Here is a 27,214-nt window from a genome sequence, read left to right on the forward strand (position 1 = left end):
TGCACATGTTCCTGTGAGGGATCTGCAGGGTTCCTGTCCTCCCTGTGAGGGATCTGCAGGGAGCTGTTCCTGTGCTCCCTGTGCCACACAGGGATCTGCAGGGAGCTGTTCCTGTGCCACACAGGGATGTGCAGGGAGCTGCTCCTGTGCCACACAGGGATCTGCAGGGAGCTATTCCTGTGCCACACAGGGATGTGCAGGGAGCTGTTCCTGCTGTGCCACACAGGGATGTGCAGGGAGCTGTTCCTGCTGTGCCACACAGGGATGTGCAGGGAGCTGTTCCTGTGTCACACAGGGATCTGCAGGGAGCTGCTCTTGCTGTGCAGCAGGAGGAGGTGCAGGTCCATCTGTCCCCCAGGGAACAGGACGTGTGGATCTCCCCACTGCCCACTGCAGCTATGGTGGAGTTGGTCAGGAGGCTTCCCCCAGAGCAGCCACCAGGGAAGGCAGCAGTGGTTGTCTGTCCTGGATCCATCTGTGCTGCTGCATCTGGAGCCCTTTGTGAGCAGGATTTAACACAGGCTGATGAGATGCCCTTTCTCTTTGCCCACTCTTAGAAACCAAACTGAAAATTCCTGTTGGAAGCAGCATGGGAATGCTGGTTTTGGGGATGCCCTTTGGCCATGCAGTACAGACATCACTTCGATGATCCTGTGGTCCCTTTCAACTCAGAATGTTCTGGTATTCTGGGACTACAATTCCTGCTCTGCTTCTCTCATCCCCCTGTTGTTTATAATCAAAAGAGAAAAAAAAAAAAAAAAAACCCTTGCAATAGTGTTAGAACAGTAAAGTAAAAACCAGACATTCATTGGAAGCTTCCAGGTGTCCCAGTGGGGATGGGGCACACCAGCCCCTGATTTCAACAATTTATTAGGGTTGATTAATTAGGATATTTATCAGGAACATCAATAGGAGATTCACTTAGCCCAGTTACACACCCCTGGAGAGAAGCTGTGGCTGCCCCTGGATCCCTGGCAGTGCCCCAGGCCAGGTTGGATGGGCTTGGAGCAGTCTGGTCCAGCAGAAGGTGTCCCTGCCATGGCAGGGCTGGAACAGTCTGAGCTTTCAGGTCCCTTCCCACCCAAACCATCCTGGCATTCTGTGACTCTCTGACATTTCCCTGACAGAAATCAAAGAGCTGCTGCAGTGTGTGTCCTCTGCATTGAACAGGAATGAAAGCCAGGCCCCTGAGGGGCTGATCACAGCAAAACCATCAGAGTCTAGTTTTGCTTCCTGGGCTATGAGGGATGGAGAAGCCTTGGCATGTCTCAATAGCAAGTCACCATGATGAGTTAATTAGCAACTTGTACTTTCTGTTCTGAATCTCTTTCTCTTCAGTTTCTTGCCACTGATTCCTTTTTTTCACTTGTTCACGGGTTTGACTGGATTTCTTTCCGTGCCAGGGAGGATGCAGGGTAGCATGTGCCTATTCTGTCTGCGAGCTGGGAAAGCTCCCTGCATTGCCCAAATTCTTGCTCACCCAAAATAGAAACCATGCCTTGTCTGACAGGAATAGCCGTGGAGAGGCTGGGCAGTGAGGAATCCCTCACCAGGACATGCTACAGCAGGAGCTGGAGCTTCCAGGGAGGCAGGAATAGCCCTGGAGAGGCTGGGCAGTGAGGAATCCCTCACCAGGACGTGCTGCAGCAGGAGCTGGAGCTTCCAGGGAGGCAGGAATAGCCCTGGAGAGGCTGGGCAGTGAGGAATCCCTCATCAGGACGTGCTGCAGCAGGAGCTGGAGCTTCCAGGGAGGCAGGAATAGCCCTGGAGAGGCTGGGCAGTGAGGAATCCCTCATCAGGACGTGCTGCAGCAGGAGCTGGAGCTTCCAGGGAGGCAGGAATAGCCCTGGAGAGGCTGGGCAGTGAGGAATCCCTCACCAGGACGTGCTGCAGCAGGAGCTGGAGCTTCCAGGGACACACAGATCCAGCTGGGCCCAGGAACAAAGCAGGGCCTGAGGCTGCCCTCTGACCATCAGGCATGGTGGCACTTGGGGGAAAAGGGGCTAAAAGCAGGGTTTTACAATAAAATCACACCCAGCAGAGTGTCTTATGGTAGTGCTGGTGAGGAAACACGATATGAGGCAGGGCTGTGCCAGCCACAGAGGCTGGGCTGGGGGTTAGGGGAGGGCCTCCCAAATTCCTGAGCCTCCCAGCTGCCATTGTAGTCAGCAGCCCAGCCCTGAGAGCTATTTTGGGGAGCCCTGCCATGACACAGAAGCTGAGGAATCCGCTCTGAGCAGGAGAGGTCTTTGTGCTCCCCGGAGGCACTCGGATGGAAGCTTTGGGCTCTGCTCTCTGCCTGTCCCTGCTGCCCTGAGGAAGGCTCTGGTGTTTGGGGTAACAAACTCTCTTCTGTGGCACTGAGGGGAAGGGCCAGGGCGTCACTGGGGCTGTGGGAATTGAGCCTGACAGAGCTGGGGCTGCCTCAGCCCTGCCATCAGCAAGGGCCACCCAGAGGGGCTGTGCTCGCTGAGCTCTGGTGTTTGGGGGTGCTGGGAGCCCTGGGGCCCTTAAAGCATGTTCACCTGGGCAGGTGGGGCCCTGTGGCAGCACTGGGGCCCTTAAAGCATGTTCACTTGGGCAGGTGTGGTGGGAGTGACCCTGTGGCAGCACTGGGGTGGCAGCAGAGGCTGGACCATGCGTGGTGGGGCTCAGTGAAGTGGGGATTGAACTGGAGGATCTCAGAGGTGCCTCCCAGCCCCAGCTGAATGTTCTGTGGTTGTGTGTGCTGAGGTGAGGGGGGAGCATGTGCTTGTACAGGTGTTGGAGGTGGGTTTGGCTGGGAGCAGCTGCAGGGAGGTTTCTGAGTGGGAGCAATGCAGCCTGTCAGCCCCCTGGAGTGACACTGAGGGTCACAGGTGCTTGTACAGGTGTTGGAGGTGGGTTTGGCTGGGAGTAGCTGCAGGGAGGTTTCTCAGTGGGAGCAATGCAGCCTGTCAGCTCTCTAAGCTGTGTGTGCACAGCAGGCTCCTCTCCAGGCAGTGGCACTGAGGGTCACAGGTGCTTGTTTAGGGTCACAGGCGCTTGCACAGGGTCACAGGTGCTCATACAGGGTCACAGGTGCTTGTGCAGGTGCTGGAGGTGGGTTTGGCTGGGAGCAGCTGCAGGGAGGTGTGTGAGTGGAGCAGGGCAGCCTGTCAGCCTCCTGGGCTGTGTGTGCACAGCAGGGTCCTCTCCAGGAGGGACACTGAGGGTCACAGGTTGGTGGCAGGGCAGGAGAGGGTCGGGATGCCGTGCGGGCGTTAGCACTGGAATTCTCTCCCCTGTCCCTCAGCAGCTGTTCTGTTTTCTCTGTGCTCCTCTTCTCTGTGTTCTCCTCGTTTCTGTGTGACCCTTGTGTTTCCTCTCAGCCTGTTGAGTGCCCCCAGCCCAGCTGCAGCATGGAGGGTGACTGCGCCATGCTGTGCTCACAGGCATGGCACGGCCGGGCAGCGTCCCCGGAGCCGGCAGCGGGCACAGCCCGGCCCCCCCGGCCCCCCACACCTCCCCAGCAGCCCCAGGCAGAGCAGCAGGAGCCCGAGGGCTGCCCCCTGCCCCAGGAGCAGCTGCCAGAGACGCCCGAGTGTCTGATCGACTCGCAGCCCATCCCCTTCAGTGAGAACCCCTTTGTGGTGGCCAACCGCAGGGGCAGGGCTGGCCTGGGGGGGCCTCCCCTGGGCTACGGCCGGGGGGGCGTGCTGAAGACCAGCCTGCACTCCAAGGCAAGCAGCGTGTGGTGTGTGGCATGCACTGACACAGCCTGGCCACTGCTCCCTACTAAACCCTGGCACCGGGCAGCACGGCGCCCGCGGGCCGGTCCCTGCCCTGTGTGCCCCCTAATGTGCCACATGAGGGGTCCCCGGGCCGCCAGGCCATGCCCTGGCTGCTAACACACACCCTGGTGCTGGGGTGTGGGGACAGGATGGCATCTGTGACCTCCCTGCTGTCCCCTGGGCTCTGCCTGGGAGCAGCACTGGTGGGGATCAGGGCTGGTGCCACAGCCCTCCTCTGGGCTGTGGAAACATCTGGAGAACATCTGTAAAACACTGGTGGGGATCAGGGCTGGTGCCACAGCCCTCCTCTGGGCTGTGGAAACATCTGGAGAACATCTGTAAAACACTGGTGGGGATCAGGGCTGGTGCCACAGCCCTCCTCTGGGCTGTGGAAACATCTGGAGAACATCTGTAAAACACTGGTGGGGATCAGGGCTGGTGCCACAGCCCTCCTCTGGGCTGTGGAAAACATCTGGAAACCACAGCAGATCCGCAGCCCAGGAGCTGCTCCTCCCAAGTGACCATTCAGTAGATCAAGACTTGGGAATTCCAGGGGAGAGCTTTGCTTTCTGTTCTGGGAAATCTGTGTTTGACATTCCTGCTGTTGCACAGGAAACCCATGGTGGAGCAGGGACTGGACCCAAAGATAGCACCCTCCAGATGAGCACCACGTTGCTCTCTCCTCCTTCCTTTTAAAGCCTTTTGGGAGGTCTGAAAATCAGAGCAGCCCCACATAAGCAGCCCCATACACAGCCAGCAACAAACCCAATCCTCAGCTGTAGTGATCTTGGAGGTGGTTTAGTTCTTCCTAGAAATTTCTCAGGTGTGTAGCCAGGTGAGCTTAGCAAGGTATCTGGAATCTGTGCTCCAGTATAAACTTCAGGCTTGGTGTGTCAAAATATTGATTTTATCCATCTGGCCGTGTGCATGGTATTAGTGACTGGGAGCTGTAGGTTTGCCTGAATAGTTCCCTAAATACCAAATGACCTGCCTCTATCTTGAGGCATTAGAAATCCTTGTGAAAGGTGTTCCTGATGCTGCAGTGGGAGTGCAGGTGGTTCCTGGGATGCTGCTCTCTGTTCAGCTGCTGGCAGCTGAGCCCCAGTGCCAGAGGTTCCTTTAGGAGCCAGGAGAGCCCTGTGTCCCTGCATCCAGGAATGGCATTTTCTGCTCAGTGTCAGGGTTGCTCTGGGAGCCAGTAGGGCCCTCTGTCCCTGCATCCAGGCTTTCTTTGCTCCGTGTCTGTGCCCAGGAGCTTTTCCTGGAGCTGACCCTGCCTGTGAGGGCTGTGGGAGTCAGGGAGGAGGAGGATTCCTGGGAATGCCGATGATGTAACCCGATCCAGCTGGGATGTGATCCCGGTGTTTAACCTCATTCCCTCGCTGCTCCTGGTGCTTTCTGGCATGTGCCACCTGCTGCTGGGCCCTGCTATCCTTGCTCCCTTGTGAAAAACGCCAATCACTTGTTTTTGAAATTTTAGTAGTAATAAAATGGTTATAAAAATAGTAATACAATTAGAGTAATAATAATTTGGACAATTTTAATTAGGACAATATGAGACAATAAAGACAAAGAGTTACAGACAATCCGGGTATCTTTTCTGGGCAAAATAAGCCCGAAAAGGACCCACGTTAACAGAGGATTAACCCTTAAAAGCAACAGCCTGTTGCATATTCATACACCTCATCTATGATGCATAAATTGCATTCAAACACAGGATTCTGTCTGGGCAGTGTCAGCTGCTTCCTCTGAATCCTGACAGCACCGACGGGCCAGGAAGAATTTCATTTCTTCTGATAATGGAGCAGTAAATTCTTTGTCTCTGAAAGATTCAGGTGTCCTGTGGCTGCTATCTCGCTGCAAGTCCTTTCTTTAAAAAAAGTATCCTACATAGCATTGTTTCTATTTTAACATTTTTTATAACCCAAAACTATATTTAACACACTACTTAAGAGAATTAATACAGCATTACTTTCTAACACAACACCAGTTAATATTATGAATGTAATATTCATTTTAATATTTGCAAAAAGCCAACCATAAAATACACATTTTTCATATCGCTGGTTGTGCAGGGTGTCCCGTGCCCCTGAGCTGCACAGACCCCTCCTGCCATGCAGTAACTCTGGAGCTCTGTCCTGAGCTTTGTTTTCTCTCTTTCAGGCTCCCGTGGGTGAGGCTGGCGCAGGGAATTCCAGGCGTGAATCCCCCTATTCTCCCAGCAATCCTCAGGTGAGACTGCCCCCAGCACAGGGGGTGTGGGAAGGGCAGGGGGCACTGCCAGGGCTGCAGGACAGAGGGGGCTGAGGGCAATTTCCACCCTGGAGTGACCCTGTCAGGGTGGAGGGGATCCATCACAACAGGCAACCAGAGAGCAAGGGAACAACTCCCTCCCTCGGAGTGTCCCAGAGAGCCAGAAGGGTAATTAGCTGCTCTGAATGAGCTCTGAGGGGCAGCTTAATTGCAGAGTGATGACGGGGGGGCTACAACATGTAGTTGTAAGTTTTTTGGGAATGGTCTTTTTGGACCAGTGCCCTGCACAGAGATTCTTTAATTCTGGCAACTGGTGTCTGGTTAGAAACGGAGGGTCAGTGTTTGGGTCTGTAAACCAGGGCTGCAGGGGATGCCTGGGTGTCTCTATGTGAGCCTGGTGTGGTTAGAAATGGAGGATCAGGGTTTGGGTCTGTAAACCAGAGAGGATGCGTGGTGCTCTGTGTGAGCCTGGTGTGTGGTTAGAAATGGAGGAGTTGGGATTTGGGTTATTAAACCAGGGCTGCCCAGGCCTGCAGAGGATCCCTGGCTCTCTGTGTGAGCCTGGTGTGGTGAGAAATGGAGGATCAGGGTTTGGGTCTGTAAACCAGGGCTGCAGAGGATGCCTGGTTCTCTCTATGTGAGCCTGGTGTGGTTAGAAATGGAGATTTGGGTCATTAAACCAGGGCTATCCAGGCCTGCAGGGGATGCCTGATCCTCTCTGTGTCAGCCTGGTGTGGTTAGAAATGGAGGAGTTGGGATTTGGTTATTAAACCAGGGCTGCCCAGGCCTGCAGAGGGTGCCTGGTGTGGTTAGAAATGGAGGAGTTGGGATTTGGGTTATTAAACCAGGGCTGCCCAGGCCTGCAGGGGATGCCTGGTGTGGTTAGAAATGGAGGATCAGGGTCTGGGTCTGTAAACCAGAGAGGATGCCTGGCTCTCCCTGTGAGCATGGAGAGCTGCTGGCCAGGAGCTGGAGGGATCCTGCTGCTGCCTCTTCTGGCTGACCCTGCCCTCAGGATCCTGCTGCAGCTCCTTGCCAGAGGCTTTCCCTCTGCAATGGGAAGAATCTTTGCTTTTGTAGCTTCTTGTAGTTATGATACTTTTTGAACAATCCTTTTTTTTAGGATTTTTCTCTTTGAGAAGCTGAGAGGCTTCAGGAATAAAATGTAAACAGTAATTATTTGTTGTTGGTGAATGTAGCAAGTAGATCTGTGATTGGTTTTATGTTTTTAATTAATAGTCAGTCACAGTCAGCTGGCTCGGACTCTTTGTCCAAGCCACAAGTTTTTGCTTTTTTTTTTTTATTATTATTTTTAGTCAGTTTTTTGATGATTTTTTTTTTTTTTTTAGTATAGTTTTAGTATAATATATATCATAAATATATATTAATATATATTTATATTATATAATCTATAATATATATAGTATAATATATATTATAAAATAATAAATTAAACTTTTTGAAACATAGAGTTATATTTTTGGGGTTTTTTTATTTTTAGACTTCTGTGAACACTGTCACAACTTCTAATGATTTTTTCTTTACAGACATTACCTCTTATCCCTTGAATACCAGTCATATTCCTTATTTATCTGATGATTTTTGTCTGTATAAATAATTAATATAAACATTACCTTTTATCCCTTGACATTCATATTCCTTATTTATCTCTGAACTTTTCAGTATCCTTGATCTCCTTGTCCATCCCATGACATGAGGTACCACAGCTCAGTTGAGCCTTTGGAAGTTAAATGAATTTAAAGAGATTTTTACATTTTCCCTTTGCAGTCGTTTCCCATTGCTGGGTTTATACTGGGGCTGGAGTGAATTGCCAGTTGTTCTTTGTTCTCTGTCCTTTTGGGTCTGTTGGTTCCTTTTGGAGTCCAGCTGTTCTCCAGCTGTTCTCCCCCAGCTGTGGCACTTCCCTGCTCCATGTCAGCTCTGGGGCTGGGCAGGAGCTCTGGGCTGCTGGGGCAGGCTGAGCAGCAGGGCCAGGAGCAGCAGGAGCAGCTCGCGAGCGCAGCCTCTGCTCCCTTTCAGCCTGTCCCCATCTCCCTCAGTCGTGGATCATTTTAAATTGAGTGTTCAGCAGGTTCCCAGCACCATTGGAAGGCGGTGTCACAGCTGAACTGTTCCAATGCACTTTGTTCCAGCTGTGTTTCCCTGTTTACATTTCTGACAGCAGCTGTGGTTTTTGTAAGTTTTCCTTTTATCACCGGTGCCAATTCTCTTTATTTCTTTGAGGTAATTTTCACAGATTCCCAGGATGGTTTGGGTGGGAAGGGACCTTCAGGACAATTTCATTCCAGCCCCTATCATGGGCAGGGACACCTCCCACTGTCCCAAGGGGCTCCCAGCCCTGTCCAGCCTGGCCTTGGGCACTGCCAGGGATGCAGGGGCAGCCACAGCTGCTCTGGGCACCTGTGCCAGGGCCTGCCCACCCTTGAATGAAATAATTTCTTCCCAAAATCTCATCCAACCCTGCCTCTGTCAGTGGGAAGCCATTCCCCCCTGTCCTGTCCCTCCCCAGCTCTCCTGGAGCCCTTTAGGGCAGTGGAGGGGCTTCGAGGTCTTTTCCAGGTTGAGCAGTCCCGGATCTCTCCTTCTCCAGGGATTCAGGAGTCTTCACTTTCAGGTTGCTGCTTCAGAGCAGAAGTTCCGAGGAATTTTGTCTCTTACTCTCTGGCTCCATCTATTTTTAATGTTAATTCTTTGATTTCAACATCTTGTACTCCAGCCAGAATCGACTGGCTGATTTCAGAGAATTATGTTAGTTAATTAATTAATTAATTAATTAATTCAGAGAATAATGTTAATTCTTTGATTTCAACATCTAGTACCCCAGCCAGAATTGACTGGCTGATTTCAGAGAATTCCTTGAGGGAAATGGAATCCTTGATCCCGAGTAGGGATTATAAGGGTTGAGTAGGCACTGTGAGGGTTGAGTAGGCATTGTAAGGTTTGAGTAGGCACTGTGAGGGTTGAGTAGGCACTGAGTAGGCACTGTGAGGGGTGAGTAGGCACTGTGAGGGTTGAGTAGGCATTGTAAGGGTTGAGTAGGCACTGTGAGGGTTGAGTAGGCACTGTGAGTAGGCACTGTGAGGGTTGAGTAGGCATTGTAAGGTTTGAGTAGGCATTGTAAGGGTTGAGTAGGCACTGTGAGGGTTGAGTAGGCACTGTGAGTAGGCACTGTGAGGGTTGAGTAGGCATTGTAAGGTTTGAGTAGGCATTGTAAGGGTTGAGTAGGCACTGTGAGGGTCCTGCCTGGCTTGAGGTCTGCATGGGGCTGGGGGAGGCAGGAGGTGTCTGTGCTGGGTCTGGGGGTTCCAGGCAGGGCAGGGGGCTCCCCTCGGGCTCCTCTCCCCTGGCAAACCCAGTCTCTCCTTTTCTCTCCCATTCTCTATGTGCTGCTGCCCCTCCCCACAGGTGCCCACAGCCCCCCGGGCCCCTCACCTGGCCGGCAGGGAGACACGCTTTGTAAGTGCTGCTCATGGTGTGCAGTGCTTTGTAAGTGCTGCTCATAAGTGCTGCTCGAGGTGTGCAGTGCTTTGTAAGTGCTGCTCATTGTGTGCAGTGCTGTGTAAGGCTTTGTAATGGTTTACAGTGCTTTGTAAGGGCTGCTTATAGTGTGCAGTGCTGTGTAAGGTTTGTAATGGTTTACAGTGCTTTGTAAGGGCTGCTTATAGTGTGCAGTGCTGTGTAAGTGCTGCTCGAGGTGTGCAGGGCTGTGTAAGGGCTGCTCAGGGTGTGCAGGGCTTTCTAAGTGCTGCTTTTGGTTTATGGTGCTTTCTAAGTGCTGCTCATGGTGTGCAGTGCTTTGTAAGGCTTTGTAATGGTTTACGGCGCTTTGTAAGGGCTGCTCATGGTGTGCAGGGCTGTGTAAGTGCTGCTCATGGTGTGCAGGGCTGTGTAAGTGCTGCTCATGGTTTACAGTGCTTTGTAAATGCTGCTCATGGTTTATGGCGCTTTCTAAGTGCTGCTCGAGGTGTGTAGTGCTGTGTAAGTGCTGCTCATGGTTTACAGCGCTTTCTAAGTGCTGCTCATGGTGTGCAGGGCTTTGTAGTGCTGGTCATGGTGTGCAGTGCTGTGTAAATGCTGCTTGTGGTTTACAGTGTTTTGCAAGGGCTGCTCATGGTGTGCAGTGCTTTGTAAGGCTTTGTAATGGTTTACGGCGCTTTGTAAGGGCTGCTCATAGTTTACAGTGCTTTGTAAGTGCTGCTCCTGGTGTGCAGGGCTTTGTAAGTGCTGCTCAAGGTGTGCAGGGATTTATAAGTGCTGCTCATGGTGTGGAGCGCTTTGTAAGCGCTGCTTATGGTGTGGAGTGCTGTGTAAGTGCTGCTCATGGTTTACAGCGCTTTGTAAACGCTGCTCGTGGTGTGCAGGGCTTTGTAAGCACTGCTTATGGTGTGCAGTGCTGTGTAAGTGCTGCTCATGGTGTGGAGTGCTTTGTAAAGGCTGCTCTTTTAAGTGGTGCTCACGGTATGTGGTGCTGTGTAAGGGCTGCTCATAGTTTACAGCGCTGCGTAAGTGCTGCTCGCGGTGTGCAGTGTGCCCCTGCACGGCTGCTGCGCTGCCCACCTGGCTGCTGCGCTGCCCTGCGCTGGCACCACGGCCCATGGGGACCCAACATCCCCACGGGGAGCCCTTGGGGGGCCTGCCATCCCCATGGGATCCACACGGGAACCTGGCCATCCCCACTGGGGCCCCACGTGGACCCAACATCTCCATGGCATCCTGGCATCTCCTCGGGGGCTCAGAATCCGCACGGAGACCCAACATCCCCGCGGGGGCTCAGGATCCCCACAGGGTGTCCTGGCATCCCCTGGGGTCCCCCAGGGAGCAGCACCCCGCTGGCACTCGAGGCACGAGGGGCTGCTCCCTGTCAGCTGCTGCTGTGGTGGCACCACGAGTGCCTGGGAAGAGCAGGGGGGGACAGCTTTGCTCGGGCTGGGGCAGGTGTGCAGGGTGGCCATGTGCCATGGGGATGTGCCCAGGGGATGTGCCATGGACCAGGAGCAGGGGATGTGCCCAGGAATGTGCCAGGGAATGTACCAGGGACCAGGAACAGGGGATGTGCCATGGGAATGTGCCCAGGAATGTGCCAGGGACCAGGAGCAGGGGATGTGCCCAGGGAATGTGCCCATGGAACGTACCCAGGGACCAGGAGCAGAGACTGTGCCAGGGAGTGTGCCATGGGCCAGGAGCAGGGAATGTGCCCAGAGCAGGGGATATGCCCAAGGAATGTACCAGGAGATGTGCCAGGGAGCAGGAGCAGGGGCAATGCCCAGGAATGTGCCAGGGAATGTCAAGGGAGCAGGAGCAGGGGCTGTGCCCCGGGCCAGAGCTGTCCCAGAGTTGGGCTCAGAGTTTGGAGATGTGCCCAGGGAGCAGGAGCAAGGGATGTGCCCAGGGAATGCCCAGGGACCGGGGGATGTGCCCAGGGAATGTGCCAGGGAGTGTGCCCAGGAGCAGGGGATGTGTCATGGGGATGTGCCCAGGGAATGTGCCAGGGAGCAGGAGCAGGGAATGTGACCTGGAGCAGGGGCTGTGCCCAGAGAATGTGCCCAGGGAATGTCCAGGGAGCAGGAGCAGGGGCTGTGCCCACGGCCAGGACTGTCCCACAGTTGGGCTCAGGGTTTGGAGATGTGCAGAGAGCTGTGAGGGTCTCCTCACACAGCACAGGGGCTGGGAGAGGCTCGTGCACGTGGGCTGTCCTCACCTGAAGAGGCAAGGACTGGGGTTCTGTGGCACCTGGAGCTCCCCTCACAGGGTGGGCAGTGGGGCAGGGGTAAACAAAGGCTTCCAGACTCCAGATTTACCCCTGTGTTTCTGTTTGCAGGCTTCCATTAACTTCATCACATCGCAGGATGACAGTAAATCAGTGAGTACAGCTGCTGTGAAACCTGACTGTGCTGTCCCTGTGCATCCCCCAGCACTTGGAGCTTGTTCCTTCCTCCTCTTGGCTCCTAGTCTGTCTCCTCCAGTCTTCCACTATGCCTCGAGTTTGTACAAATGCATCAGGTCTCAGATATGGTCCATGTGAAAACCCAGTCGAGCTGTTTTTGCAGCTTTTATTGCTGTTTCTCCTCCTGCAGGTTTTGCTGCCTTACCCAGTCCCTGTGCCACTCTCTCCACTTGCAGGTGCTTTGCTCACTTTCACACAGCCTCCAGCAGTGATGGTGACATGTAGGAGAGGTTTTAGCCTCTCACCTCTGCTCCAGTAACTGCATTTCTCATCAGAACCAACCTGGTTCACTTCCATCCACAGCTTGTGCCAGTTCCCATATTCCTGGCTGATGTTTCCTTCCTTCCATCCCTGGTGCTCTCATTTTCTGAGCTTGGTCACACTCACCATACCCTGCCAACCCCTGTAGCTGCTGCTGGTCTGGCAGGTGCTTCCTTTGGTCCTTCCTTTTGTTCTCTGCAGTGCAGTGGTGCTGTGTAACCCTTCCCTGGATGAGTCTCATTTGGTGTTGGCTCCTGCAGCTGGAACAGCAGCACAGCCGAGGAGAGAAGTGGGGATGCATGGATTTGCATGGGTTTGTTTATTCAGCTGCATGGCAGACACCTGGCTGCCCTAACTGCTCGTTTCTCTTCTCTTTGTGCCCCCTTGCCCTCCTGTGCCCTGCCCACGCTGCCCTGGCACCAGCAGACCAAGCCCGGCGTCATCCAGCCGCTGTCCCGCGTGCGACCGAGCGCCGCTGTGGCACTCAGGGCCGAGGAGGGGGACAGCCCCAACCCCTTCCAGCAGCCCCAGCCCTGCTTCAGGACCCACAGCTCTGTAAGTGCCCAGGGAGCCCTCCCCAGAGCCCTGTGGCTGCCCCGGGTGGTGCAGTGCCATGTCGGGGGCAGGAGCCCTCCCAGAGGGGGCTCTGCATGGTCACCACGTGCCTGGTCACTGGTTTGGTCACCACGTGCCTGGTCACTCTGGTGTGCTGACCACGTGCCTGGTCACTCTGCTTGGTGACCATGTGTCCTGGTCACTCTGCTTGGTAACCATGTGCCTGGCCACTCTGGTGTGCTGACCACATGCCTGGTCTCTGGGGTTTGGTGACCACATGCCTAGTCACTCTGGTGTGGTCACCACGTGCCTGGTCACCCTGGTTTGGTGACCACGTGCCTGGTCACTCTGGTGTGGTCACCATGTGCCTGGTCACTCTGGTGTGGTCATCATGTCCCTGGTCACTCTGGTTTGATGACTATGTCCCTGGTCACTCTGGTTTGGTGACCATATGTCCTGGTCACTCTGGTTTGATGACTATGTCCCTGGTCACTCTGGTGTGGCCACCATGTCCCTGGTCACTCTGGTTTGGTCACCACATGTCCTGGTCACTCTGGTGTGGTCACCACATGCCTGGTCACTCTGGTGTGGTGACCAGGTGTCCTCATTGTTTTTGAAAGGTTCTTGTTTCTGGGGCTGTTTGTGGATGGGGGAGAAAAATTCAGGTGTTTTTGTCTTTGTCACGAGGCAAGACCTGTGTCCCTTCATATAAAAGTGGAAGGAATAGTGGAAGGTGTCCCTGCCCATGACTGGATGGGCTTTCAGTCCTTTACACAAACCATGCTGGGTGAGATTCCATCAATCCAGCCCTTCTATCCCTGCTGGAGCTGGTGCAGTGGGATACCAGAGATATCAGAGACCTGATTTGCAGGCTGTACAGAACCCATGGAATGGGCATGGCTCACATTTCACCGCTCTCCTGACCTCACTGTGCTGTGCTTTAGCCCATCAGACAGCATTGTTTAACCCTAGTCCAGCACTAAGAAAAGCCAGAACCAGAACTGGATTGGTGCAGCTGGAGGGATGAGCAGCTGGAGGGGATTTCCTCTCCAGAGGAGGAGGAGGAGGAAGGTTTGGGTGCCGTTGCCCCCCACCCTTCCATCTCTGTGGTGCTTAGAGCAGGACCCCCAGTGCTGCAGGGGCTGGGTGAGGGAGGGACCAGCAAAGACAGTGACAGGACCAGGAACATCCCCTCAGACCTTGTCAGATGTGTAAGTGTAATTCTGCAGAGGAAAATTTGGGATCAAAGGCAGATCTCCTCCCCATCACAGATCCCTGGATCAGATCCTGGAATCACAGGGTGCTTTGGGTTGGGAGGGACCTTAAAAACAGAGACACCTTCCACTAGAGGGGCTCTTGTTCAGCCCTAAATAGAAATCAATGTGTAGCTGTCCAGTTCTAGCCCACAAAACCCTGATTCAGGTAGGTTGAATTGGGTGTAAATCCTCAAGGACTGGGACAGCAATGTGCCCTTGGCCAGAGGATGTGTCACAACATTCCCATCGGGTCAGTGAAGGTCTGTGCCACCAAAAGCACCATTCCTTCACTGTGCATGGAACAGAACAGGCTGTGACCCTCGTGCTGCTGTGCACAGTGTGTGTGCAGTGCTCTGCTCCTGGTGCTCCTGCCCAGGGCTCAGCAGCAGAGGCTGAGATTGCCTTCCCAAGGCTCACAGATCCCTTACGTGTTCCCTGACCTGTTCCTTCCATATCCCCCTTACCAGGCTTTGCAGGCCAAGTCTCAGGCTGTGTTTCCCCCGTATGGGTTTTCCCCCCACCTGTGTTCACCTGTGCTCACCTTTGCCTCCTGTCTGTCTGTCTGTCTGTCCCTGCAGCCAAAGCCATCGCCGCCGTCGCCACCATCCCCTGACGAGGTGCCCATCAATGTCAAGCAGGCCTACAAGACCTTTGCAGCAGTGCCCCTGTCCCAGCCCCTGCTGGGGACACAGGTAAGCCAGCCCTGGTGGCACCAGCCCGCCCTGCAGGGACAGCTGGGGACATGGCCAGGGCCTGGGAGAGCTGGAAGGGCTGGGGATGGGATGGTCACCCTGGAAAGGCTCTGGTGATGAGATGGTCATCCTAGCAGGGTCCTGTGTGGATGGTGCAGATCCACAGGGCATCCATCCTGGCCGGGTCCTGGCTGTGCCAGGTCCTGTTGGAGTGTGTGGATGGTGCAGATGCTCACCCTGGCCGGGTCCTGGCTGTGCCAGGTCCTGTTGGAGTGTGTGGGTGGTGCAGATGTTCATCCTGGCAGGGTCCTGTGCTGGATTTGGAGTGTGTGGGTGGTGCAGATGCTCACCCTGGCAGGGTCCTGTGCTGGATTTGGAGTGTGTGGGTGATGCAGATGTTCATCCTGGCAGGGTCCTGTGCTGGATTTGGAGTCTGTGGGTGATGCAGATGTTCACCCTGGCAGGGTCCTGGCTGTGTCAGGTCCTGTTGGAGTGTGTGGGTGGTGCAGATGTTCATCCTGGCAGGGTCCTGTGCTGGATTTGGAGTGTGTGGGTGATGCAGATGTTCATCCTGGCAGGGTCCTGTCTCTGTCAGGTCCTGTTGGAGTTGGAATGTGTGTAGATGGTGCATATGTTCATCCTGGCAGGGTCCTGTGTTGGTGATGAGATGTTCACCCTGGCAGGGTCCTGGCTGTGTCAGGTCCTGTTGGAATGTGTGATGGGGCAGATGTTCATCCTGGCAGGGTCCTGGCTGTGTCAGATCCTGGAAGCTCCTGGAATCTCAAGCATTGTTGTTCTCCCTGGACATTGGGATACTGATGTACAACCACGCAAAGGAACTCTGAAATTCCAGGTTCCAGGGCCTGGCTAAACCTGTGCTGAGACATTTTTGGGTAGATTTTGATTTTCACTGGGACTCTTCCTTTCCCTGCCATCTAGCTGAATCCTGGAACAGTCCAGGCTAGCTGAGGCCTTGGAGGTCACTGCCTCAGTTCCCCCTGCAGAACAGGGCAGCCTTGGGTGTTGGAATCCTGGAATCCCAGAATCCTGGGACGTCCTGATTTGGAAGGGACCCACAAGGATCATCAGATCCAGCTCAGGACACCCCCAGGAACCCCACCATGGGCCTGAGAGCGTTGGTCAAACATCTCCAGAGCTGTAGGAGGTTGCTCAGGCAGATCCACTCCAGTTCTGAATTCTGAATTCACAAATTTTTGGAGTGTTTGGATAAAGCCAGAGATCATCTCCTTGCTCTCTCTTTGTGGGTCATTTCAGTTTGTCTAATTGTAAAACTTCCTTATTTTCCATAACTAGTTTGCAGTTCTCAGTTTGCCCCTATGGATTCCTGGTTAACAGATGGATTTTGGGGATCAATTTTATCCCTCTGAAGTTCTGTTCATCCAACATTCTGTTATGTATCCCAGTAAATACAGATTTCATTCCTTCTGATGGCATCTCTGCTTCTTTAAAGTAAATTTTGGGTGGTTTTGTCTTTGATGCAAGCAAAGTGTGAGTGGGTCCTGCCAGCTCCTGTGACTCCCCTCCAGCCCCTGCTCCTGTTTGGTGCCTGTTTCCTGTGATTTTCAGTTTCTCCCTTTCAGGAGTTGTCACACCTGGTTCTGTTTAACCCTCAGTTTACCATAAATCCTCACTCCTGACCATTGCTAAGCCTTGTTAAATCTGTGTGAATTCAGGGACAGTTTGGGGACCTGTGTCAGCTGCCTGGCCTTGGGGCACAGGGCTGGAACCTTTCCTTTTGGAACATGCTTGTTTCTCTCTGTCCTTAGGAACTGTCTGGTCAGAGCAGCACAGAAAACACCAAAATGGCCTTGGAGGTGGGTGCTGGGAGTCATGGGGGTGTGGGTGGGGTGTGATGGTGGTCACAGGGGTTCTTGGATGGGGGAAGAGATGAGAATGTTGGCTCCATGCTCAGAAGGCTGATTGATATATGTTACGTTACGACTATACTAAAGAATAGAAGGAAAGGTTTCGTCAGAAGGCCAGCTAAGAATAGAATAGAATAGCAAAGAGTGAATAACAAAGGTCTGTGGCTCTGACAGAGTCCAAGCTCTCTGGTCTGTGGTTGGCCATTAATTGTAAACATTCAAGATGGCCCAGTCACAGACACACCTGATGCATTCCACAGCCGATAACCAATGTCTACATTTTGTTCCTGAGGCCTCCCAGCTTCTCAGGAGAGAAAAATCCTAAAGAAAAGATTTTCACAAAAAGATGTCTGCAACAGTGGAGGGATGGGGCAGAGTGTGGGAGGGCTGGGGAGGAGCAGGAGGAGGAGAGGAGGGGGCAAAGTGAGAGCTGAGAGGATGGGGCACAGTGGGAACTGAGGGGATGGGGCAGCTGGCAGAGCAAGGGATAGGGTGGCATGGGGCTGGGTGGGCAGTGCTGGGGCTGAGTGGGCAGTGCTGTGGCTGGGTGCCCCCTGTCCCATGGTGTCCCTGGGTGTCCCTGTGTGTCCCTGTGTGCCCCCTGTGCCTGGGTGCCCCCTGTGCCTGGGGGGCAGTGCTGTGGCTGGGTGGGCAGTGCTGTCCTTGGGTGCCCCATGGTGTCCCTGGGTGCCCCATATCCCTGAGTGCCCCTTGTGCCTGGGCAGTGCTGTGGCTGGGTGCCCCATGGTGTCCCTGGGTGCCCCCTGTCCCTGGGTGTCCCCATGTGCCCCCTGTCCCTGTGTGTCCCCGTGTGCCCCCTGTCCCTGTGTGCCCCCTGTGTGCCCCCTGTCCCTGTGTGTCCCCGTGTGCCCCCTGTCCCATGGTGTCCCCGTGTGTCCCCTGTCCCTGTGTGTCCCCGTGTGCCCCCTGTCCCCGTGTGCCCCCTGTGTGCCCCCTGTCCCCGTGTGCCCCCTGTCCCATGGTGTCCCCGTGTGTCCCCTGTCCCTGAAAGTCCCCGTGTGCCCCCTGTCCCTGTGTGTCCCTGTGTGCCCCCTGTCCCTGGGTGTCCCCGTGTGCCCCCTGAGCAGCGTTCTGGCCCTTGCAGGTGGCCGCCCACAGCCCCGGGGGCCAGCACAGCCCTGAGCAGAGGTCCTTCCGGGAGAGGCAGAAGTATTTTGAGATTGAGGTGAAGCAGCAGCACCTGGACAAGCCTCCCAAGCGCGTGTCCCTGGTGGGGGAGGACGACCTGAAGAAGATGAAAGAGGAGGAGGGTACGTAGCACTGTGTGCTCAGAGGGTTGTCCTGCTAAGGGATTCCTTTGCCACAGAAATGCAGCACTTCCAGAAGCCCCTGGGTGGTTATTGTAAGGACTGGGAATTATTTGAAGTGAATGCTGAGCAATTCTGTGCATGCTGCACTGATACTGCCTGGGTTGGTGCAGTGCTGTAGTTTCAGGTGTCCTGTATCATGGAATCACAGAAGGGTTTGGGTTGGGTTGGAGGGACTTTTAACCCACTCAGTGCCACCCCTGCCGTGGGCAAGGACTCCTTGCCTCAGACCAGTGGCTCCAGTCTGGCCTGGAACACTTCCAGGGATGGAGCAGCCACAGCTGCTCTGGGCAGGGTCCCTTCCCAAATCCATCCCTGAAGCCATCCCCCCTCCAGCCCTGTGTCCAGAGCCCCCCTGAGCCCCTCTGGGTGCTGCAGGGCTGCAGTGAGTCCTGCCTGCAGCCTTCTCCTCTCCAGCTGCAGTTCAGCTCTCACAGAGCTCTCCCTGCAGGGCACAGGGCATTCCAGGCTCCCTGCTCTGGGCTCTGTGCCTGCAGCCTGCAATAAACACTTCAGGGACATGTGTGAGGCCCCTGCCCACAGTGGGGCTGTGCCAGCTCCAGGTGAGTGGCACCCTCACACAGGACTGGCAGCAGAGCTCAGAGCTCACTGTGCTGCTCCAGGGCTGCACCAGGAGCTGCATTGCTGCTCTCCTTTGTGTTGTCATTCCCTCTTGCTTGAGAGTTCACAGAATTCACAGAATGACTCGGTTGGGAGAGACCTTAAAGATCATCGAGTCCTACCTATAGTTGCTTTAGGAGGTGATAAGGAACAAGGTGAAGTGGACAAAAGCATTTTTACCGAGCTTTCCAGCCACTCCTCTCCAAAGCGTACCTGAACCTGGCATTTGGTTCAGTTTCATGCCAGTAACGGTTGCCCAGTGTTCCAGCCTGTCTGCACCCTCCTGTAGGGCTCCATGGCCCTTGAGAGAGCCACCAGCAGCTCCCAGTTTGGCATCAGCAGCAGTGTTCCTGTTGCATTCAGCTCCTGCAGAATGCAGAAAAATTATTTTATTAATAATTTTAATATTATTTTTATATTTTTAAGAATTTTAATTTATTTTTAATGTTTTTTCTTTTTAATATTATTTTTATATTTTTAAGATTTTTAGTCTTGCCCCAGGGCTGAGCCCTGAGGAGCACCCCTGTGTGACCTGTAGGACACCTGCCCCAGAGCTGCCTGCTCCTGTCCCCTCTGTTCCTGACCCTCTGGTGATGTTGTGCTCACCAGCAGAGCTGTCCCAGGGCCGCTGCCACGCATGGGGCCAGCACCAGCACCCAGCCTTGGCTCCTGCAGGAGGCATGGGGCAGATGCAGGCTGCCACGGCCTTCCTTCCCTCTGGGAAAAGGGCAGGAGAAACTGTGCCCAATTCCAGGGTGAGGCTGAGTGCACTGGGAAATCTGCTGGAAACCTGCCCTGGGTGTCCAGGGATGGAAATCTGGTGGATAAGGAAAGGGGGAGCTGAGGAAACCATGCACAGTTTGTTGCATCACTGGTGGAAGTGTGAGGAACAAAGGTGTTCATGGAGAGGGGATGGACTGAAACCAGCCCAGACTTGCAGGGGTGAGAAGGACCTGCCCAGAGGTTCCATCCTGGGGGATTCAGTGCCAGGACCTGCCCACAGGTCCCATCCTGCAGGTTCAGCGTCAGGATTGAATCTCTTGGGGGTTCAGTGCCAGGACCTGCCCGCAGTCCCATCCTGGGGGTTTCATTGTCAGGACCTGCCCGCAGTCCCATCCTGGGGGTTTCATTGTCAGGACCCTCGCACAGGTCCCATCTTGCAGGTTCAGTGCCAGGACCCCCCCACAGGTCCCGTCCTGGGGGTTCATTATCAGGATCTGCCCACAGTCCCACCCTGGGGGTTCAGTGCCAAGACCTCCCCCACAATCCCTTCCGGGGGGTTTCATTGCCAGGTGTGTGATCTGCCTCCTGTGTCCCTGCAGCCCGCAAGCTGCAGCAGCAGCGAGCCCTGCTGCTGGAGGAGGAAGCTGAGGAGGAGGAGGAGGAGGGCAGGCAGGCGCCCCAGGCCGTGCAGTCCAGCGTCATCATCGAGGGCGTGGAGTACAAGGTGGAGAGGCTGAATGGGAGGAGCAGCCAGGCTCCAGCAGCTCGGTAAGGCAGCACCCTTGTTTTGCAGAGATAACCAAAAATTCCACAGCTTTGTGCAAGTTGTAAAGCCGGTATGTTTATTATTACATGTGGAGATTGCTCTCCTTAAAAGACATGGGAACTTCAGGTCCCTTTTTATCCCCCTCTCAAATACATATTCATACAATTTCACATTAGGTTCATGCATATTCATTTTTACAAATTTTGCGTGACATTTGCCACTAGTTCTTCTTTACCAGAAATAATTCCTAGGTCAGGCTGGCCTGCTCTCACAGCAGTCTCTCTGTCTCCCCCCTTCTCTCTGTCCTTCACTGAAGCAGTTTCCCAGCCTAGGTTTGCAGTCAGGTTACATAGCTGTGTTTTCTAACCACAGGCTCAAAGATGTGCATTCCACCTAAATCCAAATGGATTTCTACTCTGGAGAATTTCTACTCTGTCTCACCCAAAGCAGGCAGCCCTGCACCTCCCACGGGCAGAGAGTCCCAGGAGCTCTCAGGGCACAGGGCTGGCACAGATTTCTGCTTCAGAAAAGGCCAAGTTTTACATCTCACTCTTTCCAGGGAGCAGCTCCTTCAGCTGTGCCCCAGGGTGTGGAGAGAGGTTGATTTTAGAGAGATGCTTCAGGATAAGCTGAATGATAAAGTGATGCTAAAACAGATTTGGGTTTTTTTAGGCTTGTTTCCCCGTTCTCTGGGACTTGGCCTCCAGGTTACCTTGATGGTTTTTTCTAATTCTTGGGCATAGAACAGAGGAACGAGAACAGGATTCTGAAAGGCTCCAGATAAATTCAGAATGCACTGAAGTAAAGCTGAAGCTGTCCTTATCTGCCTTTGAAGCCTTTGGCACAGACAGTGTGCTCTCCACAAACACATCTCAGTCACAGTGGCAGAACACTCCCTGGCACTGCAATCTCATTTCTCTCTGTTGTTTCTGCCCAGTCTCACTGGAGGACCTTCTCACATCACAGTTCCCTGAGACTGCCCCTGCCCCTCTGAGCTGGGGCAGCTCCAAGGAGGAAAGCAGTCACACACAGCCCCTTGGTTCCCTGGAAGCCCCCCTGATCCCTCCTGTTCTCATCCTGAAACATGGCATGCTGAAGGACAGGAAGCCTGGCTCCATCAGTTGTTTATTATTTATGCTTGGATGCAAGGGAGGCAGTGGAAGAGGCTGAAGTTGTGTTTCTTGAAATATTCTTCCTCATGCTGGAAGAGAAACTGAAATTTAATTAAAATAAACTTGAGCAGTAAAAATCAGAGCTGGGTGTCACCATAAACTGAGCACCCCCAGCTCTCCCAGCCAGCTCCATAGCCCATCTCATGGAACAACTTAAAATAATCAAATTAATTTGTTAATGAGGGTGTAAAATCAGGATCAGGTGACCAGGGTTTCCAAAGGGAATCTTTCTTGGGCTCCTCTGTTTGGAATCCTTTGTGCCACATCTAACAAAGCCAAGAGTGAGGTCCTGCTTCCCAGGACTGAAGGGTGAGATCCAGAGGAAAAGAAAGCCCAACAAATATCTTTATTAGGAAAACTGAGGAAAGATTTGTGTGTGTGTGTGAGTGGCTGGGTGGCCTGCAGGTGCAGGAAATGAGTTCTGCTATTCGTGTGGATGTTCAGGAGATCCCACAGGAATGTTTACAGCAGTGATCACAGAGTGCTGTGACTTCACCCTGGAGCAATTGTTGCTCTCCTGGGGTGGAGCTTTACCCTTGGCTGGGTGTGCAGCCCGTGGTGCTGCAGCTCACAGGGCTCTTTCTCCAGGCCCTTGGAGCTCAGTGAGAGCAGCAGCTCACAGAGGAATTCCCTGGAGGAGGGCATCAAGCCTGAGCACAGAACCAACTCCATGTCGGGGTGAGTGGGGCAGGGGCTGCAGAGTTCCTCCCTTCAACAGCCAGGGGCTGCCAGGGAAGGGTCTGGGGGAGGCAGGGAGGGGAACTGAGCAGAGCCAACCTCATGGAACCCAGCGTGGGTTGGGTTGGGTTGGGTGGGAGGGACCTGCAAGACCCTCTGGTTTCAACCCCCTGCCTTTTGGTGTTCACAGGGCTCTGAGGATGAGGGAAGTTATGAGGATCTGACTCCATGTTTCAGAAGGCTGATTTATTATTTTATTATATATATTGCATTAAAACTATGCTAAAAGAATAGAAGAAAGGATTTCATCGGAAGGCCAGCTAAGAATAGAAAAAGAAGGAATGATAACAAAGGCTTGTGGCTCGGCTCTCTGTCTGAGCCAGCTGACTGTGATTGGCCATTAATTAGAAACAACCACACGAGACCAATCACAGATGCACCTGTTGCATTCCACAGCAGCAGATAACCATTGTTTACATTTTGTTCCTGAGGCCTCCCAGCTTCTCAGGAGGAACAATCCTAAGGAAAGGATTTTTCATAAAAGATGTCTGTGACACTGCGGGGGGTGCTCCCAGGACAATCCAAGCCCCATCCAGCCAGAAACTCCTTACAAGGAGCTTTCCTGTGTCCTCCCCATCCATGGCAGCCCATGCCAGTGGCACCAGGCAGGTGAGCAGAGCTGCCATGGCACGGGGCAGATGAGCAGAGCTGGCAGGTGAGCAGAGCTGGCAGGGGCACAGGGCAGGTGTGCAGAGCTGGCAGGTGAGCAGAGCTCCCAGGGTTGCAGGGCAGGTGCCCCCAGGTGCCCCTGCCTGCCAGGTGAGCCCTGCAGGCCCTCAGAGCCCCTGTCCCCCGTGTCCCAGGTTGTCCCCCGCGGAGCCCGGCGCTCCCGTGCGCAGTGGGACAGGTGAGCAGGCTGCCATGGCGCGGGGCAGGTGTGCAGAGCTGGCAGGTGAGTCCTGCAGCCCAGGTGAGCCCCTCACAGCCCCCCTGTCCCCCGTGTCCAGGTTGTCCCCCGCGGAGCCCGGCGCTCCCGTGCGCACGGCCAAGGCGGAGCGGCGGCACCAGGAGCGGCTGCGGATGCAGAGCCCCGAGCTGCTGGCCCAGCAGGACAAGGACAAGGAGCTGTCCCCGGCCGAGCGCCGCGCCCTGGAGGCCGAGAAACGCGCCATGTGGAGGGCGGCGCGGTGAGCCGGGCTGCCTGTCCTGCGGGGAGGGAGAGGGGCAGCTCCGGGCTGGGGATGAGGGCAGGGAAACTGGGCAAGGAGGGTGCTTGCACAGTACAGGGAAACTCCTGGGGTGGGGATAAGGGGAGGGAAACCGGGGAATGGAGGGTGCTTTTACTGGGCAGGGCTGGTCCTGGGTGTGGGGATTAAAGGGAGGGAAACCGGGCAGTGGGGGATGCTGTTACAGGGCAGGGATGCTCCTAAAGGAGTGAAACCGGGGAATGGGGGATGCCTTTACTGGGCAGGGCAGCTCCTAAAGGGAATAAAACCAGGGAATGGGGATCCTTTTACTGGGCAGAGCTGCTCCTAAAGGAGTAAAACTGGGGAGTGGGGGATGCTTTTACAGGGCAGGACAGCTCCTAAAGAAGTAAAACCAGGGAGTGGGGATCCTTTCACACAGCAGGGCAGCTCTTGCACATCTGGGACATAAAGGAATAAAACCAGGGAATGGGAGATCCTTTTATAGGGCAGAGCTGCTCCTAAAGGAGTAAAACCAGGGAATGGGGGATCCTTTCACACAGCAGGGCAGCTCCTAAAGGGAATAAAACCAGAGAATGGGAGATCCTTTCACACAGCAGGGCAGCTCCTGCACATCTGGCACCCAAAGGGTGTAAAACCAGGGAATGGGGACCCTTTCAGGGGCAGATGTCGAGGGAGGCTGTGCAGGATCTGTCCAAGCCCTGGCTGAGCCTGTCTCTTGTGATTCCCCCAGTGCTGCCCAGCCCTGCACAGGGGAGCTCCCCATGGACAAAACCCAGCTGGGTGCTGTGCTGGCTGTGTCCTGCCCTCACACACCGTTCCCACCTTGTTTGTGCCCCTTTTGGAATGGTGTCACTGAGGCTGCAAGGTCACACATCCAAAAGGAAAAATGGAACTTCTCATTTCCAGGGTAGCTGGGCTGGACATCCTGCTGCAGCCAAGAGTGGCAGGATCTGGCCATTCCCATTCTTACCCACATGAGCTGTTCCATCAGCCTTGAAAGAGTGGAACACTGCCAGGGATCCAGGGGCACCACAGGATTCTCTGGGCACCCTGTGCCAGGGCCTCACACCCTCCCAGGGAACAATTCCTGCCCAATATCCCATCCAGCCTGGGTTTGGGCACTGCCAGGGATCCCCAGCTGCTCTGGGCACCCTGTGCCAGGTCTGCCCACCCTCACAGGGAACAATTCCTAATTCCCAATATCCCATCCAGCCTGGCCTGGAACACTGCCAGGGGCACCACAGGATTCTTGGGTCACCCTGTGCCAGGGCTGCCAGGGAAGGATTTTCCGAGGTCCCCTCCAGCCCTGCCCCTCTGGCAGTGGGAATCCATTCCTTCCCCCTTGTCCTGGCACTGCAGGCCCTTGTCCCTTTCTGTGGGACAGGAGGGACTGTTCCCTGCTGCCCCAGATCTCCAGGAGGATCCAGGGCTCTCAGGGCCCCTTTTCCAGCTCTGGAATGGGCACAGGGTTTTGGCCAGGTCCTGTCTGCAGGGGAGGCCTGTCTGGGGGGCTCAGCCCCACCGTCCCACTGGGTTTGTTCCTCCCTCTCTGACCTCCTGTCTTTGCTTCTCTCCGGTTCTCTGCTCTGTGCTGTCACTCGTGACCCTCACTCTGCCCTCCTTGGGCTCTCCTTGCTGTCCCTGTGCCATCAGGGCCCTGCCAGGATGGGGGATGCCCCTTCCCCAGCACCCCTGTGCTCTGTGCACACACAGCCCCAGCTCACACAGGGGTTCTGGGCACACACAGCCCCTGGCACAGCTATGGAACAGTTTGGGATGGAAGGGACCTGAGGGTTTGTCTGGTGCCACCCATGACATGGCAGGGACACCTTCCCCTGTGCCAGGCTGCTCCAAGCCCCGTCCTTGGGCACTGCCAGGGATCCAGGGGCAGCCACAGCTGCTCTGGGCACCCTGTGCCAGGGCTGCCCACCCTGCTAGGGAGCAATTCTTAATTCCCAATGTCCCATCCAGCTTGGCCTTGGGCACTGCCAGGGATCCAGGGGCAGCCACAGCTGGTCCCTTCCCTGGGGCTGGAGCTGTTCCTGGTCCCTCCATGGGGCTGGAGCTGTTCCTGGTGTCTCCCAGCACTGGGAGGTGTCCCCTGGATGTGGCCTGATCCCCCGGATGTGGGCACTGATGGGTGCTGCTGTTCCTGGGCACCATCCCAGGCTGCCCCAGGGGTTCCTGCTGCCCCAGCAGTGCCCATTGCTGGGTGGGATCAGACCTGGGACCAGCCCAGCCCAGGCTGCCCCGTGTCAGAGCCGAGTTTCCCTTGCCCAGGGTTTGTTGCTGTATCTGTTTCTTTCTTTTCCTGTTCTTGTCTGCTGCAATGTTCATCACCATCATCTCTTCGTCTCCTCCTCCTCCTGTTCCTGTCCCTCCTGTCCCTCCTGTTCCTGTCCCTCCTGCTGCTCCTCAGATGCTCAACCCTTGAAGACAGTATTAAGCAGTACGAGCAGGACCTGGCCAGGAGGCTGTACCAGTCCAGGCAGAGAGCAGCTGCTGCTGCTGCCCCAGGGCAGAGCCAGCCCTCGAGAGCCACCCCTGGGGCAGGAGGAGGCCAATCCAGGTGTGCACAGCTGCATGCTCCTGTCTGTGTCCCCAGGCCAGGGTCAGGAGGCCAATCCAGGTGTGCACTGCCCTGCCACAGCTGCATGCTCCTGGCTGGGGGCTCCTGGGGCAGGACCCGGCTGGGCCCTGGTGTGACCCCAGAGAGCAGGGGGGTGCTGGGGCTGATGGGGAGGAAGGGACAGACACCCCTGATGTCTCACAGCTGTGGGGAGGAAGGAACAGACAGCTCTGATGTTTCCCAGCTGTGTCACAGGGTCCCAGAGGGGTTGGAAGGAACCTTAGAGATCACCCAGTTCTACCTCCTTCCACACCTTTCACTATCCCAGGGTGCTCAGGGCCCCATCCAGCCTGGCCTCCATGCTCTCCTGCTGGCACAGGAGGGTTCAGGTGCAGCACAGGGCAGGATGAAGCCCCAGCACTGATCCTGCCTGTGTGATCCTCACAGTTCTGTCCCCAGCTCAGGTCCCTGTCCTGTTTTTTGGCACTCTGGGGCTGCCCACAGTGTGCTGGTCCATAGCTCCAGGCTCTGTGTGTGTGGCACAGGTGCTCCCAGGTGTGTTTGGGGGTGGCAAAGGACAGCCCAGCTGTGCCCCTGCCTGCCCTGGGAACCCTGGGGGGATTTGTGCTGAGCCCAGGGCTCTGTCCCTGCTCTGTCCCTGCCCTGTAGGGTGGCTCTGCCCCCTCAGCAGCACTCACAGCTCCTGTCCCACCCCTCTCCCTGTTCCTGGCAGGATGAAGTCCCTGGAGCAGGATGCCCTCAAGGCCCAGATGGTCATTGCCAAGTCCAAGGAGGGCAGGAAGCGCAGCCCCCTGGAGCAGCTGGCAGAGTCGCCGTCCCCTGCACCCACACCGTCACCCACGCCCATGGAAGGTACGGGGCAGGGACAGGGGGCAGTTCCTGCTGATAGGGGGCAATTCCCTCCTTCTGGGGGCAGTTCCCTGCTTCTGGGGGGGGGGGAGGGGCAATTCCCTGCTTATGGGGGCAATTTCCTGCCTCTGGGGGCAATTCCCTGCTTCTGGGAAGTCACTGACTGTGCCCTTCTGTCCCCCCCTGCAGATTGCAGCCCCAGGAACATCACCTCCCCAGGAAGGCTGGTATGGTGTTCTGCTTGCCTTTGTCACCTTTCCCAAACCCTGCCATTCCTTTGTCACCTTTCCCAAACCCTGCCATTCCTTTGTCCCCTTTCCCAAGCCCTGCCATTCCCTGGTTGTTCAGGCTGGTGTGGTGTTCTCCTGCCTGCTTTTGTCACCTTTCCCAACCCCTGCCATTCCTTTGTCACCCTTCCCAAATCCTGCCATTCCCTGGTTGCTCAGCTCTGCTGGGAGCTCTGGGCCCCTCTCAGCCCTTGCTGCATGGTGCAGGGAAGGGAGGGGATCTGTGGATGGAACTTGGCCAAACTCCTGGCCAGAGGAACTCCCCCCCTTATTGCAGCTCCCAGGGCACATCTGCTCTCTGCCCCCTGTTCTATGGAGCCATCCTTTCTGTGCGGCTTCACCTCCTGGTTCAGAAAGGTTTCCACCAGGTCC

The 27,214-nt window shown here is 55.2% G+C and overlaps 1 protein-coding gene across 2 annotated transcripts in view; it reads left to right on the plus strand.

The window, feature by feature from the left end:
* Positions 1 to 27,214, plus strand: part of SCRIB (scribble planar cell polarity protein) — a 127,819-nt gene that overhangs the window by 90,305 nt on the left and 10,300 nt on the right. The window contains exons 30-43 of one of the 2 annotated variants that reach the window (XM_059468822.1): positions 3,351 to 3,701; positions 5,916 to 5,984; positions 9,432 to 9,482; positions 11,845 to 11,886; positions 12,658 to 12,786; positions 14,621 to 14,734; positions 16,522 to 16,569; positions 17,726 to 17,891; positions 19,892 to 20,060; positions 21,819 to 21,908; positions 22,916 to 23,095; positions 25,536 to 25,685; positions 26,419 to 26,558; positions 26,745 to 26,782. In XM_059468822.1, the coding sequence (XP_059324805.1) occupies positions 3,351 to 3,701; positions 5,916 to 5,984; positions 9,432 to 9,482; positions 11,845 to 11,886; positions 12,658 to 12,786; positions 14,621 to 14,734; positions 16,522 to 16,569; positions 17,726 to 17,891; positions 19,892 to 20,060; positions 21,819 to 21,908; positions 22,916 to 23,095; positions 25,536 to 25,685; positions 26,419 to 26,558; positions 26,745 to 26,782 (1,737 nt within the window). Of the gene's footprint in view, positions 1 to 3,350; positions 3,702 to 5,915; positions 5,985 to 9,431; positions 9,483 to 11,844; positions 11,887 to 12,654; positions 12,787 to 14,620; positions 14,735 to 16,521; positions 16,570 to 17,725; positions 17,892 to 19,891; positions 20,061 to 21,818; positions 21,909 to 22,915; positions 23,096 to 25,535; positions 25,686 to 26,418; positions 26,559 to 26,744; positions 26,783 to 27,214 lie in introns of both variants that reach the window. The other variant, XM_059468814.1, reaches the window with a different exon arrangement.

Source organism: Ammospiza nelsoni, chromosome 1 (assembly GCF_027579445.1).
Source record: "Ammospiza nelsoni isolate bAmmNel1 chromosome 1, bAmmNel1.pri, whole genome shotgun sequence".
NCBI lineage: Eukaryota > Metazoa > Chordata > Aves > Passeriformes > Passerellidae > Ammospiza > Ammospiza nelsoni.